We start from the raw sequence: 15,809 nt of genomic DNA, 5'->3' as shown, positions 1-15,809 counted from the left end.
GAGACGGTCGGAGAAACTAAAGTCAAACGTCTGGAAGACGAAGAGCTGGTCCCCTGAAGCGGCTCGTCAGCGCTTGTTTGGAGGTGTTTCAGGTTTAAGTGATGTGAAGAAGAAACAATAGTCAGCAGAGAGGTCATGAAACCTGCGTCTGCACCGCAAAGCAACACGACTAACTTGTTGAAGCAGCTGAAAGAACAAAGTGCAGCATGATGAGTGTGTGAAGGCCGAGAGGAAGAACGAGCTGCTCCCCCTCCTCCAGCGTCACGTCAGACATCCAGCACAGAGACACCCTATCCACCCAACTCCCAAAGACACACTGACATTACCCATGATGCACCACTTTGTAAATAAAGTAAGAAAATACAATCAGCACCCAGTTAAGTCTGCAAAATGTGTACATGAGCCTGAATGCAGCACAAGATAGAGCTGAAGGTGTCACTCTGTTTATTTACATGTGAAAGTAAAATTTAATAAATAATGGTGATATTGATCAAAATAATGTGATGATCAGTTTGGACTCTGAATAATCTGAATGCTGGAGCCATAAAGACACAAACATGTCTGTGAGCGTGTCCAGACTCATCACCTGACTGACTCTCCTACATGCCTCTGGGAAACAGATCAGCTGGTAAGTAAACGTAAACAAACTCATGTGAAAGACAAATGAAAGAAGACAAACGTTGAATGTTTTCACCTTTAAAATGTTTTATTTAATCAAGCTGCTTTCAAGCTGAACATTCATGTTCCAAACGCTCCAGTGACATCCTGTGACCTCAATATAAAAAGAAGTGTGATACAAAAACACCTCAGAGACACAGCAGCGTGATTGTATTAACATCGACACACTGACCTCTGACCTCATTATCATGAAACATTTATTTATTAAATATAAAGAACAGACTTTAATCAGGCACATCCTCACGCCTTTCTCTCATTATGAAAGCAAACCAGACTGTTTCGCTGCTGACACATGGTCGTCACATGATCCTCACTTCTTCTTCTCTGCTCCTAAACAGGCGTTACCACTGACCGTGTGTTAGAACCGTGAGCGCTGCTGTTCAGGAGAAAGAAAATATATGATATCTGATCGGTGCATTGACCAAATTCTCTGTTACCTGGTACCACATGTCAGGTTGTATAAGAGCATCTGTAATGCTAAGCTAGGCTAACGACACCTTCCTCATCATTCGTCTTTACAGGATGTTCAGAGTGTTTGGACGAGACGTGAGGATCAAAGATTAAAGAATAAATCTGTTTTCAGGACAAACTGAAGAATTAGTCTTAAGGAAACACACGACAGGTCCCCCCTCACTCCTCCGTCCTCCTCCACCCCTCCATCTCTCTCAGCCTCCTCTCCAGGGTCCTCACCTGCTCCTCCAGGTGAGCCGTCTTATCGGCCACATCATTGCCCCGCCCCCTCCCCACTCCCAATAAGACGCAGACGCACACCAGCACGGCCAATCGGACAGCCATGGTCTCTGAGCCCACGCTGCGGTCGCTCAGGATGAGTCCGAAACAGGCCAGAGCCACGCCCACTTTTAGCATCCACAGAGCCCGCCTCAGCGTGGAGGCGACAAATCGGAGGGTGAGGGACAGCAGCCAGTATCCAATGAGAGCCAGGAGAACCCACTGAGCCACGAAGAGGAGACCTTCAGGAGTCACTCTGTCGATGGGAACGCCATCTGTGAAACACAGAAAGAGAAAAGAGCTGAATGACACGGACTCCGTTTTGAACTGAAAACTGAAGCTTCATATTCAGAGAACCAGAGAACATCAATGTCTGCGTGTTTCATGAGCCTGAGAGAACAGCGACGTCTGCGTGTTTCATGAGCCTGAGAGAACATCGACGTCTGCGTGTTTCACGAGCCTGAGAGAACATCGACGTCTGCGTGTTTCACGAACCTGAGAGAACATCGACGTCTGCGTGTTTCATGAGCCTGAGAGAACATCGACGTCTGCGTGTTTCATGAACCTGAGAGAACATCGACGTCTGCGTGTTTCATGAACATCGACGTCTGCGTGTTTCATGACCCTTGGAGAACATCGACGTCTGCGTGTTTCATGAGCCTGAGAGAACATCGACGTCTGCGTGTTTCATGAGCCTGAGAGAACATCGACGTCTGCGTGTTTCATGAACCTGAGAGAACATCAGAGATCTCCAGGAGGTTCATCTCAATGTGTCGTTTAAGATAATAAAGATTAAAACTATCCTGGGAGGGGATGACGCTGGCTGACTCAAATCAAACACTGCACAGTGTCTTCACCTCTCACCTGCTCAGGTGTGCAGTACTGCGAACACAGAGGCCCCGCCCATTGTCTCTCTCACTGGCTGAGGGACTGTTTAAACCTCATAAAGATTCTTCGCCCATGGCCCCAACAAAATACAAACTTTTTGGACTTTTCCTGACCTTCAGTCGACAGACGGATGCCCTCTGTCTGTCGTCTGTGTTTCAGCCGCTCATCATATCATGTAATGAAGCTGTAAGACAAAACCTCTGTCACACCTGCTCTGCTGTCCTGAAAGTCTAAATGGTGAATGATCCGTACTTATTCAGCTCGTTTCTAGTCTCCCAACCACTCACAGCTTTTACAGTACGTCTTGCCCAAGGACACTTTGACATGTAGACTGAGGGAGGTGGGGATCGAACCACCAAACTTCTAACTGAAAGACGACCGACTCTACCACTGAGCCACAGTGTCCCCCATTGTTAAGGGCGAGTCTGAGTTCATGTGTGAAAACGTCTTTAATGTGTCTGGATGAATGATGGAGGGCTGGTGTTTACCTTGGACTCCAGCCGCCTGCAGGAGGTTTGAAACATACTGTAAGATCACGTTCAGGCCGCCAGCCAAACTTCCTGCCACCACGCCGAGAACCTGAGAGAATGCCTGTGGGGGGGGGGGATTTTTTGTTGTGAGGCTTTAGTGTTTGAAATGGTTAGATCAGATACAACACAACGTTCAAGTAACACAAAATAACAACAAACACCATTAGCTCATGCAGCTTTAGGCCAGCTCCTCCTGGGTTCTGTGAAGTTAAATGACTAATTTTGTCAATGGAGTCTGGTGGGTTTGAGCAGAGCCTGTTTGACTGCTGCTGGCTAAAGAAATCTACTCTGTAATCATCATGTATGTAAAATATGGCCGGGGTTAAATCCACTGAAAGAACCTTTAATTCATCACGAAGCCAACAGACAGTTCAGGTTAAACACGTCACGAGACACAAACAAAAGAATTCTGTAGTTTGTTTGTGTCTTGATATCGTGTTAGTTAAACTAACACGACTCTAGTTAAACTAACACGATATAAAGTCCCAGTGGTCAGATATCACCTGTTAGATAAGAGCAGGTGAGGAGACACATGAATGAAAACAGGAAGAGAGGTAGCGAAACATGGTCATCTCTGCACTGTCTCCCTCTCGTTCTGAAGCCAAACTTTATTTAAACTTTATCTTCAGCTGTTTCTCACCTTCTGCACCGACAACACCGTCTGCTCCCCGGCCATCCTGCCCAGGTAGGTCCTCCCCTCCCCGGCCAGCTCAGTCAGGGCGGTCCGGAGCTCCTGGATCATCCCGGATCCGGAGCGGCTCTTGAACACGTTCTCCCCTGAAACAGAGCCCAGCAGGCCGCAGAGGAGTGCACACAGCCCGCTGATAGCTCCAGGGACTGAAGGGACGGACATGCTGACTTAAACGGTAAGAAAGGACAGAAAAACACACTCACGGGCAGACAAAAGTTCCAGGTAAGCAGCGCGCGGACGGAAGGACAGGATGTGGAAAAACTGAGTAACTAACTTTCACTGATGAGACATGTGCGCCCCCCAACGGCCTGAGCGTGCACCACGTTCATTTACCCCCTTTTTCCTTTGTTTGTTCTGACAGACAAGTACACAGGGCTCGGACTGTGTGATTGACAGCTGTCAATCGATAATCAGTCACATGTTTCTGACTTTTTTACACATTCAACGCGGTGCGTTCAGTTGCAGCTCGGAGTCCACACCACAGCTGCTGGAAAGGGAAAACTACAAACTAACTTCCGGATAGACGTCATAATGAGGATCAGATTGAGTCACATGATACACAAAATGCAGAAGAAGAGGAATTGTGCCCTGCATCTAAACAATCTGCTCAAATCATGCATCCTTTTTTCTATGAAACATCTGAATAATTATTTTTTTATTTTTATTGTTATTGATCTGCAGTTTGACAAACATTTCACATGTAGTTAGAAAAACCTGGCTCTACTTTAGGGCCAAAATCGTCTGTAAAGTGCCGCTCGTGAGCTGAGGCACGGGATGTGGTGGAACGTAAAGAAGTGTTGTTTTAGTGGCAAGTGAATTCGGTCTTCTTTAAACCCCAACAGGCTGCAGAATGTTCCACATCTGTTTCTCAGCTCTCGTCTTGTTATCAGGTTAGTTTGGGCTAATCCCCTTTGGAGATGGAATTTAAATCCACCGTAACATAGAGCTGACCACCTCCTTCAGAGGTGCTTCAGCCTCGTCCTGTGATTTGGAACCATGAAATACATATTATTAAAGAAATTATGAATCCTGTGCTCTTTGTATTTGGAGTTTGTAAACCATCGAGGACACAGAAGACTAACTACAGATTATTTTCATATTTGATTAATCTGCATTATTCTATTATTTAAAATGTAACAGTGCGCCTGTCAGCTCCTGTTGTTTTCACAGACATGAAATAAAAACATTAAAGTGATTCAGAAAAATGATCTTAGTAAACTCTTTGTCTCCACAGATAAAAAAAAGGACCTTAAAGTTAACGCTCTTCATTCCACCTGTTCATCACGTTTGCTGCAACATGTCTCCAGATTATTAGAAAACGTGAACAGATATAACGTGACACAGCAGGGGTCTGATCAGAAAGCGGGTTTAGTGAAACCCCGGGTTTGTTAACCCTGAATGAGGGAAGCCTCGGGCTTGCTGTTTCAGAAAGAGAGGGAACTTCAACTCTGAGTTGGTTACTATGGTAACTGTGTCTGTGAACCTCACCTGGTCGGGAGCAGGTTTTCTTCAGGAAACTCAGAGTTTCGCTCTGTCTCCTCCCTCTAGAATATAAAACCCTCATTCACGTCCTCGTTCATTCAGCCCGTCTAACGAGCGTCTCTGTGCTGCTCTGACCGCTTTGCAAAAGTCTTTTATTATTAGAATAAAAGAATCAAAAGACAAATCTGTGTCAAAGTCATCATCTGTAGATTTCCCACCACCACTGTCGAGAGCACTCAGATAAGACAAATGATCTTTTATTTGGTCCTCTTCATTTCTACCGATACAAAAGCAGCAGTTAGTGATTGGAACAATGTTTAAAGAAAACAATATTCAGTTTAATCAAACAGGATTCAGGTGAGAGGACGTACTGTATGTGACATCAGCATCATGTTAGGGATAAAGCTAATGCACATTAAAACAGCCACTGAAGGATGTTTAATTAGTTTAATATTTTAAATATGATCAAAGTGAGGTTCAGCCATGAGCCTGTTCTGCCTTTTTCTTTGTACCTGGAATTTTCAAAGAGGTGGGGCGCAGGTCGTTCCAACACAAAGCCCCATCCCACTGGAATAATCCTCCAATTTAAATTTTCACTGTAATTCTGTTTTATTGGCATGAAGTTAAGACAATAATGCCAAAGCATCAACAATTCATACAACAATATACAATATTATGAAATAATAATATCTGTATATTTAAAGAAAGCTTGTGTCATTTGTAATTAATTAGTTAAAAAGAAAATCAAAACAAACCAAAAGAATAAACAAAAAAAGACTGTGTGACAGTGTGACAGTGTAACTATGTCACAGTGTAACAGTGTGACAGTGTGACAGTGTAACTATGTCACAGTGTAACAGTGTGACAGCGTAACTGTGTAACAGTGTGACATTGTAACAGTGTGACGGTGTAGCTGTGTAACAGTGTGACAGTGTATATGTGTAACTGTGTAACAGTGTGACAGTGTAACAGTGTAACTGTGTAACAGTGTGACAGTGTAACGGTGTGACAGTATAACTGTGTGACTGTGTGACAGTGTAACAGTGTGACAGTGTAACTATGTGACATTGTAACAGTGTGACGGTGTAGCTGTGTAACAGTGTGACAGTGTATATGTGTAACTGTGTAACAGTGTGACAGTGTATATGTGTAACTGTGTAACAGTGTGACAGTGTAACGGTGTGACAGTATAACTGTGTGACTGTGTGACAGTGTAACAGTGTAACAGTGTGACAGTGTAACTATGTGACAGTGTAACTGTGTAACAGTGTGACAGTGTAACAGTGTGACGGTGTACCTGTGTAACAGTGTGACAGTGTATATGTGTAACTGTGTAACTGTGTAACAGTGTTGGGGCGGCTGTGGCTCAGTGGAAGAGTCGGTCGACTTTCAATCGGAAGGTCAGAGGTTTGATCCCCAGCTTCTTCAGGCTGCATGTCGAAGTGTCCTTGGGCAAGACACTGAACCCTAAATTGCTCCCGGTGGCATAGCCAACGGGTATGAATGTGTTATCTGATTGACAGTTGGGCACTTTACGTAGCAGCCTCTGCCATCAGTGTGTGAATGTGTGTGTGAATGGGTGAATGTGACATGTAGTGTAAAAGCAGCTTTGAGTGGTTGCAAAGATTAGAAAAGCGCTATATAAGTACAGTCCATAACAGTGTAACAGTGTGACAGTGTATCTGTTTGACAGTGTGACAGTGTAACAGTGTGACAGTGTATCTGTTTGACAGTGTGACAGTGTAACAGTGTGACAGTGTAACAGTGTAACTAATGGAGAGTGTGAGCTGAGACTGACTACAGGTGTCAGGTGTTCTGGCCGTCCCTGTCCCTGTCTCTCTCTCTCTGCTCGCTCACACTCTGAGCTGAGCAGAGGTCATGTTTGGTTAGTTCAAAGGTCATGTTTGGTATCAGAGTTCATGTTTGGTGTTGTCAGAGGTCATGTTGGTGTCAGAGGTCATGTTTTGTGATTGCCTTCAGCACTGGCTCTGACGGAGGCTTCCTATTGGTCCACAGCAAGGCGAGGCCCGCCTCCCTGAAGTCCTGATGGGAGCAGTAGATCAGAGGGTTCAGACCACAGTCCAGGTATGACATCACTGATGACAGAGTCCTCAGCCAATCAGGAGCCGGCGACAGGTCCATCCTACCCAGCAGGATCAGCTGATCAGTAGACGGAGACAAACACAGACCGTGTGTGAGTGTATGTGTGTGAGAGAGTGATGCAGACAGGTCATGTGATGTAATGTATGTTGTGAGGAGCACAGATGTCACCTCAGACACCACAAAGGGTGTGTAACAGAGCACGTAGGACGCCACCAGCAGAGGAGTGACAGAAGACAGATCTTCATCACTGAGACACACAAGATTGGAAGTTACACATGTGGCTCTTCATCCAACAGGAAACCAGACAAGAGGTGACAAACCTGAAGCTTGACACAAAAGTGCCTGAAAACAGTTAAAATACAGTGATAGCTAAAGTCTTTGTATTGTTTGAACACGTGTCCTGCCTGTGTCTCATACAAATGTTTCTCAGGTGATGTTCACCTGTAGAAGGTGGAGCTACAAGAGGACGCACTCAGCAGAGAGCAGACGAAGATGAGGAGGAAAGGGATGAAGATACAGACGGAGAACGCACACAGGATGTAGATCAACATGTCTGAGTAACTGTTCTCCCAAAACACAGCACACAGCATCTCTGCAGGGTCATACCTGCAGGAAGACAACACGGGACGGGGACACCAGGAAGACACCATGAAAACCATGAAGATGTGATGGAGACATGATGGAGACATGATGAAGTTAAGATGGAGACATGATGGAGACATGATGAAGTTAAGATGGAGACATGATGGAGACATGATGAAGTTATGATGGAAACATAATGGAGACATGATGAAGTTAAGATGGAGACAAGATGAAGTTAAGATGGAGACATGATGAAGTTATGATGGAGACATGATGGAGACATGATGAAGTTATGATGGAAACATAATGGAGACATGATGGAGACTTGATGAAGTTAAGATGGAGACATGATGAAGTTAAGATGGAGACATGATGGAGACATGATGAAGTTATGATGGAAACATAATGGAGACATGATGGAGACTTGATGAAGTTAAGATGGAGACATGATGAAGTTAAGATGGAGACATGATGGAGACATGATGAAGTTATGATGGAAACATAATGGAGACATGATGGAGATTTGATGAAGTTAAGATGGAGACATGATGGAGACATGATGAAGTTATGATGGAGACATGATGGAGAAATGATGAAGTTAAGATGGAGACATGATGAAGTTAAGATGGAGACATGATGAAGTTATGATGGAGACATGATGGAGACATGATGAAGTTATGATGGAGACATGATGGAGACATGATGAAGTTATGATGGAGACATGATGAAGTTAAGATGGAGACATGATGGAGACATTATGAAGTTATGATGGAGACATGATGGAGACATGATGAAGTCATGATGGAGACATGATGAAGTTAAGATCGAGACATGATGGAGACATGATGAAGTTATGATGGAGACATGATGAAGTTATGATGGAGACATGATGGAGACATGATGAAGTCATGATGGAGACATGATGAAGTTATGATGGAGACATGATGGAGACATGATGGAGACATGTTGAAGTTAAGATGGAGACATGATGGAGACATGATGAAGTTATGATGGAAACATAATGGAGACATGATGGAGACATGATGAAGTTAAGATGGAGACAGGATGAAGTTATGATGGAGACATGATGAAGTTAAGATGGAGACATGATGAAGTTATGATGGAGACATGATGAAGTTAAGATGGAGACATGATGGAGACATGATGGGGACAGGATGAAGTTATGATGGAGACATGATGGAGACATGATGGGGACAGGATGAAGTTATGATGGAGACATGATGAAGTTAAGATGGAGACATGATGAAGTTATGATGGAGACATGATGAAGTTAAGATGGAGACATGATGGAGACATGATGGGGACAGGATGAAGTTATGATGGAGACATGATGAAGTTATGATGGAAACATGATGGAGACTTGATGAAGTTAAGATGGAGACATGATGGAGACATGATGAAGTTATGATGGAGACACGATGGAGACAGGATGGAGACAGGATGAAGACATGATGTAGATGTGATGGAGACAGGGTGAAGACACGATGGAGACAGGATTGAGACAGGGTGAAGACATGATGAAGTTATGATGGAGACATGATGAAGTTATGATGGAGACATGATGAAGTTAAGATGGAGACATGATGGAGACATGATGAAGTTATGATGGAGACATGATGGGGACAGGATGAAGTTATGATGGAGACATGATGAAGTTAAGATGGAGACATGATAGAGACACGATGAAGTTAAGATGAAGACATGATGAAGTTATGATGGAGACATGATGGAGTTAAGATGGAGATATGATGGAGACATGATGAAGTTATGATGGAGAAATATTGGAGACATGATAGAGACATGATGGGGACAGGATGAAGTTATGATGGAGACAGGATGAAGTTAAGATGGAGACAGATTGAAGACATGATGGAGACATGATGAAGTTATGATGGAGACATGATGGAGACATGATGAAGTTAAGATGGAGACATGATGGAGACATGATGAAGTTAAGATGAAGACATGATGAAGTTAAGATGGAGACATGATGGAGTTAAGATGGAGACATGATGGGGACATGATGGAGACAGATTGAAGACATGATGGAGACATGATGAAGTTATGATGGAGACATATTGGAGACATGATGGAGACATGATGAAGTTATGATGGAGAAATATTGGAGACATGATGGAGACATGATGGGGACAGGATGAAGTTATGATGGAGACAGGATGAAGTTAAGATGGAGACAGATTGAAGACATGATGGAGACATGATGAAGTTATGATGGAGACATGATGGAGACATGATGAAGTTAAGATGGAGACATGATGGAGACATGATGAAGTTAAGATGAAGACATGATGAAGTTATGATGGAGACATGATGGAGTTAAGATGGAGACATGATGGGGACATGATGGAGACAGATTGAAGACATGATGGAGACATGATGAAGTTATGATGGAGACATGATGGGGACAGGATGAAGTTATGATGGAGACAGGATGAAGTTATGATGGAGACAGATTGAAGACATGATGGAGACATGATGAAGTTATGATGGAGACATATTGGAGACATGATGGAGACATGATGAAGTTATGATGGAGACATGATGGAGACATGATGGGGACAGGATGAAGTTATGATGGAGACAGGATGAAGTTATGATGAAGACAAGATGGAGACATGATGGAGAAAGGCTGAAGACATGATTGAGACATGATGGAGATGTGATGAAGTTAAGATGGAGACATGATTGAGACATGATGATGACATGATGGAGATAAGACGGAGACATGATGGAGACAGGATGAAGACACGATGGAGATATGATGGAGACATGATGGAGACACAATGGAGACAGGATGGAGACATGATGGAAACAGGATGGAGACAGGATGAAGACATGATGGAGATGTGATGGAGACAGGATGAAGACATGATGGAGACATGATGGAGACACAATCGAGACACGATGGAGACATGAAGTAGACAGGAATGGAGACAGGATGAAGACATGATGGAGATGTGATGGAGACATGATGAAGACATGATGGAGACATGATGGAGATAAGATGGAGACATGATGGAGGCACGATGGAGACACGATGGAGACATGATGGAGACAGGGTGAAGACATGATGGAGATAAGATGGAGACATGATGAAGTTATGATGGAGACATGATGGAGACTTGATGAAGTTAAGATGGAGACATGATGGAGACATGATGAAGTTATGATGGAGACACGATGGAGACAGGATGTAGATGTGATGGAGACAGGGTGAAGACACGATGGAGACAGGATGGAGACAGGATGGAGACAGGGTGAAGACATGATGGAGACATGATGGAGATATGATGAAGTTATGATGGAGACATTATGAAGTTAAGATGGAGACATGATGAAGTTATGATGGAGACATGATGAAGTTAAGATGGAGACATGATGGAGACATGATGAAGTTATGATGGAGACATGATGGGGACATGATGAAGTTATGATGGAGACATGATGAAGTTAAGATGGAGACATGATAGAGACACGATGAAGTTAAGATGAAGACATGATGAAGTTATGATGGAGACATGATGGAGTTAAGATGGAGATATGATGGAGACATGATGGAGACATGATGGAGACAGATTGAAGACATGATGGAGACATGATGAAGTTATGATGGAGAAATATTGGAGACATGATGGGGACAGGATGAAGTTATGATGGAGACAGGATGAAGTTAAGATGGAGACAGATTGAAGACATGATGGAGACATGATGAAGTTATGATGGAGACATGATGGAGACATGATGAAGTTAAGATGGAGACATGATGGAGACATGATGAAGTTAAGATGAAAACATGATGAAGTTAAGATGGAGACATGATAGAGTTAAGATGGAGACATGATGTGGACATGATGGAGACAGATTGAAGACATGATGGAGACATGATGAAGTTATGATGGAGACATATTGGAGACATGATGGAGACATGATGGGGACAGGATGAAGTTATGATGGAGACAGGATGAAGTTAAGATGGAGACAGATTGAAGACATGATGATGACATGATGAAGTTATGATGGACACATATTGGAGACATGATGGAGACATGATGAAGTTATGATGGAGACATGATGGAGACATGATGGGGACAGGATGAAGTTATGATGGAGACAGGATGAAGTTATGATGAAGACAAGATGGAGACATGATGGAGAAAGGCTGAAGACATGATGGAGACATGATGGAGATGTGATGAAGTTAAGATGGAGACATGATTGAGACATGATGATGACATGATGGAGATAAGACGGAGACATGATGGAGACAGGATGAAGACACGATGGAGATATGATGGAGACATGATGGAGACACAATGGAGACAGGATGGAGACATGGTGGAAACAGGATGGAGACAGGATGGAGATGTGATGGAGACAGGATGAAGACATGATGGAGACATGATGGAGACACAATGGAGACACGATGGAGACATGAGGTAGACAGGAATGGAGACAGGATGAAGACATGATGGAGATGTGATGGAGACAGGATGAAGACATGATGGAGACATGATGGAGATAAGATGGACACATGATGGAGGCACGATGGAGACACGATGGAGACATGATGGAGACAGGGTGAAGACATGATGGAGATAAGATGGAGACATGATGAAGTTGTGATGGAGACATGATGAAGTTATGATGGAGACATGATGGAGACTTGATGAAGTTAAGATGGAGACATGATGGAGACATGATGAAGTTATGATGGAGACACGATGGAGACACGATGGAGACAGGATGGAGACAGGATGGAGACAGGATGAAGACATGATGTAGATGTGATGGAGACAGGGTGAAGACACGATGGAGACAGGATGGAGACAGGGTGAAGACATGATGGAGATAAGATGGAGACATGAGGACATACTTGATCCATGTGTAGATGACAGGAACGCTTCCAAACACCACCCCTGTCACCCAGGAAGACAAACATGCTGTGACCATGACAACCAAGAGAGGACTTCCTGTGGAGGCGGGACCAATCAGCCGCTGAACACATAGGACGGCTGAAAGGAAAAGAGGAAACAAAAGGATTATGGGAGTTCTTTAATCTGTAATGATACAGTGCTGTTTCACTCACTACCTCTGTGTAATGTAAGTACAGGTGTGTATTTTCAGTTTAAAGAGATGTAACTGTTTAATCTCCAACACGGACCCTGGAGCTGGATTACATCTGAAGAATAAATCTGTTTGTAATCTGTGTTTTTCTTTGACAAACTGTAACTGTGTCCTCCTTAACTGTAGAAGTGACATGATGAAGAGGAGAGGTACCTATGCTCCCTATGGAGGAGGAGATGAAGGCGAACTTGAGCAGGCTGACCGCCTCACACCACGGTGACCCCTGACCTCCTGTCAGCATGGCCAGGAAGGATCCGGAGATGATGAGGAGGGAGCAGCCTTCAGCACACAGCCGTGCGTTATCAAACAATAAAACATGTCATTTAGAAATATGAACTCCATGTCAAACACTGGGATGGATGTGTTACAGAACTGTAATGAGATGAAAGGATGATGGACAGATAATTATAAATAATGATAATCATAATAATGATGATAATAAATAATAATCGATAATCCTGTAAATGTTTGGTGTGATTTGTACCAAAGTCTGACAGTGTGAGACTGATGAGAGGCATCCAGTATCGACAGCAGAACTGACCCCGACACTGAGGAAGAAGGGAGCTTTAATCACCATGTTCTCCTGCACACATGAACATGTGACACCAGTAGAAAGAAGCAGCTCACCAGGACTTTGACCAGCAGAACCGCACAGTTTCCCAGCACTCCCATCACCATCTCCAGTCCCAGCACTGCCACCAGCAGCCACTTCTCCACCTCAGGCCACGAACGCTCCACCTGCACTGTCACATTCACACAGCCGCTCACTGAGACACAAAGACTCCGGTCAGGTGTTGACACGTCACAGTAAAGATCTACTTTTGTTTGTTATATATGATTCTCATCTATCCTTTGATGCTTGACTCGCAGTGATTTTATGAATGATTTGACTTTCTGACTCTTTTCTTAACTTTGAGCAGCAAACCGAAGTCTTTGTGTCATTCTTCACATTTAGCTGTTTGTGTGATTTCAACATAAAATGATGAGAATGTCACCATCCTGCGTCACTGCTCAACTGCATTTTTCAGCTCTCTCTGCCTGCCTCCCACGCCCACCTCGTCAACTCACTCAGTTCTTCTGATCAGTAATCCAGCGAGCATATCAGCCTCTCCTGATCTCACACTCACTCGCTGATTGTTCTTTGATACTCATGCAAGACTTTCCAGCACTCTCACTCTGGCTGATTCCTCGTTGTTGACCCTGCCTGCCTCTGACATGCCTGCCCTGTCGTAATCCCAGAAATCGTCTCAGCCTTCTGTCCCCCCCTCAGCATTCCTGGTTCCTGTTCCCCTGGCTGCTTGGTGTTCCCCTGCTTTATTGTGGACTCAGAGACTCTCATCGTGTGGCCACACCTCTCCTCACGTTCTGTGGCACTTTACCTGCTGGCTCCTGGACCCTCCACCTGGCCCTGACTCACTCAGTTTTGCTCCCCGGCTCAGTCCAGTGACTTTAACAGCGTCTGGCCTGATTATTGAACTGAACTGTGTTGTTACCTGCCTGTTTGTTCTGTACCTGCTGAAGCTCTTAGTAAACATTATGACCTGGATGCCTGCTCAAAGTGTAATAGCTGAATGTGTGAAACATCTCAAATCAACTGCCGTTTGTCATCTTTAAATATCTTGCAGTGTGTGCTCTATATAGATAAAATACATATATATATCTTCTTTCATTAACTTGTGTACATTAAAGTTCATCACTGTGTCTCTCTGTTTCTCTGTTCCTGTAACTGTGAGGAACATGCAGAGCCACCTTGGATTGTTTCCTTACACTTGGAGAGTAAATCTGAATCCAGAATAAAAACATGATCAGGATGTTCACACGGAGCCGGAGGTTTCCACACAGAGACTATATAATATACTAAAGTGCTGCTGACAGGATTTTATGATATATTAAAGTCTGCACTTACTGTCACAGTGAGCCTCGGTCCTCTTCAGCTGTGGTAACTAACCATCTGCAGCGGAGAGAATATAGTGTCATCAGAACCAGTTTAATTAAAATTCACGAGCTTCATTTAACTCAGCTACGACTGTGTGTGTGTGTGTGTGTGTGTGTGTGTGTGTGTGTGTGTGTGTGCTACTACAGTACTTTAGTCATCATCCTGCAGGTGATGAGATCATCAACAGTCAGGAGAAAAACAAACGACTTAAAATGTCAAACTAATGAATGAAGAACTAGTTTACTGGAACAACCATATATATATATATATATGCAGTAAATAATAATTTATAATTTATGTAAAAAAAGATGTATGTGTATATATAATAATATAATATACATATTTAATTATATTGATATATATATTATCTATGATATAATGTAATACAATATATAATTATATCAAATCAATCAAATCAAACTTTATTTATATAGCACCTTTCATGCAAAAAGAATGCAACACAAAGTGCTTCACAGAAAAATTAAAATCATATCACTAGAATTAAAAACATCACAATAATACAAATACTGGAAACTTGCCCCTCCCGACCCCCCCGCAGAGGCACACATACACTTTATCACACACACAGACAGACACACATGTACACGTATGCACATACACACCCACCCACACACACGCACACACTCAGGATAAAACATGGTAGAGAGACATGGCAGGACACTGAGGAACAGGTGAGGAAAACGCCACCTATGGGAGCCATCCGCATCGGGAGGGGTCACAGTCTACGCCTGCAGGGAGTGCCACCCACAGAGACCACCCCGACCCGGAAAGACCGGGATAGACTCCGCACAAGGTGCAGAGCCCCACGGTCCTCCAGGCCTGAGGGATCTCCAGGACGACGTCCCCGCGGGCAGACCAGAAACAACTCCCAGTGTGGAGGGCTCCCATGAGGAAACACTGGAGCTAAAAAGTAAAAGGCTAAAAGACAATAAGATGGCTGAGATAAATGTAAGAAATAACATGATAAAGATAGAAAAAATAGGATAAAAGCAAGAAAGTGCAA

At 43.6% G+C, this 15,809-nt stretch overlaps 2 protein-coding genes across 2 annotated transcripts; both read right to left on the bottom strand.

Moving 5' to 3' along the window:
- Positions 1 to 697: 697 nt before the first annotated feature.
- On the bottom strand, positions 698 to 3,801 carry tmem109 (transmembrane protein 109). The gene is made up of 3 exons (XM_069677050.1): positions 3,466 to 3,801; positions 2,784 to 2,886; positions 698 to 1,682 (listed from the first exon to the last, which is right to left on the bottom strand). The coding sequence occupies exons 1-3, from the start codon at positions 3,676 to 3,678 to the stop codon at positions 1,309 to 1,311; spliced, it is 690 nt and encodes a 229-aa protein (XP_069533151.1). The 5' UTR covers positions 3,679 to 3,801; the 3' UTR covers positions 698 to 1,308.
- A 3,020-nt stretch (positions 3,802 to 6,821) lies between these two features.
- Positions 6,822 to 14,066, bottom strand: LOC138604758 (parapinopsin). Its single transcript, XM_069676746.1, has 9 exons — positions 14,025 to 14,066; positions 13,477 to 13,587; positions 13,334 to 13,397; positions 13,192 to 13,199; positions 13,003 to 13,147; positions 12,599 to 12,737; positions 7,543 to 7,707; positions 7,270 to 7,348; positions 6,822 to 7,158 (listed from the first exon to the last, which is right to left on the bottom strand). Exons 1-9 carry the CDS (start codon positions 14,064 to 14,066, stop codon positions 6,949 to 6,951), a joined length of 963 nt encoding a protein of 320 aa, XP_069532847.1. The 3' UTR covers positions 6,822 to 6,948.
- Between the last annotated feature and the right edge of the window lie 1,743 nt (positions 14,067 to 15,809).

The sequence above is a fragment of the Semicossyphus pulcher genome, unplaced genomic scaffold (genome assembly GCF_022749685.1).
Source record: "Semicossyphus pulcher isolate SPU_LCO1_2020_fin unplaced genomic scaffold, fSemPul1.0.p SCAF_27, whole genome shotgun sequence".
Classification (NCBI taxonomy): domain Eukaryota; kingdom Metazoa; phylum Chordata; class Actinopteri; order Labriformes; family Labridae; genus Semicossyphus; species Semicossyphus pulcher.
The sequence above is the reverse complement of the archived record's forward strand: the minus strand, read 5'-3'. Positions and strand labels throughout refer to the sequence as shown.

Coding starts and splice junctions, on each gene's coding strand:
- tmem109 (XM_069677050.1), bottom strand. CDS start 3,678: ATGTCCGTCCCTTCAGTCCCTGGAGCTATCAGCGGGCTGTGTGCACTC. Junction 2,887..3,465: donor CGGTGTTGTCGGTGCAGAAG/GTGAGAAACAGC, acceptor CCCCCCCCACAG/GCATTCTCTCAGGTTCTCGG. Junction 1,683..2,783: donor GCAGGCGGCTGGAGTCCAAG/GTAAACACCAGC, acceptor TGTGTTTCACAG/ATGGCGTTCCCATCGACAGA.
- LOC138604758 (XM_069676746.1), bottom strand. CDS start 14,066: ATGTCAGAGGCAGGCAGGGTCAACAACGAGGAATCAGCCAGA. Junction 13,398..13,476: donor TTCTGCTGGTCAAAGTCCTG/GTGAGCTGCTTC, acceptor CTTCTTCCTCAG/TGTCGGGGTCAGTTCTGCTG. Junction 12,738..13,002: donor CTCCTCCATAGGGAGCATAG/GTACCTCTCCTC, acceptor TTTTCCTTTCAG/CCGTCCTATGTGTTCAGCGG.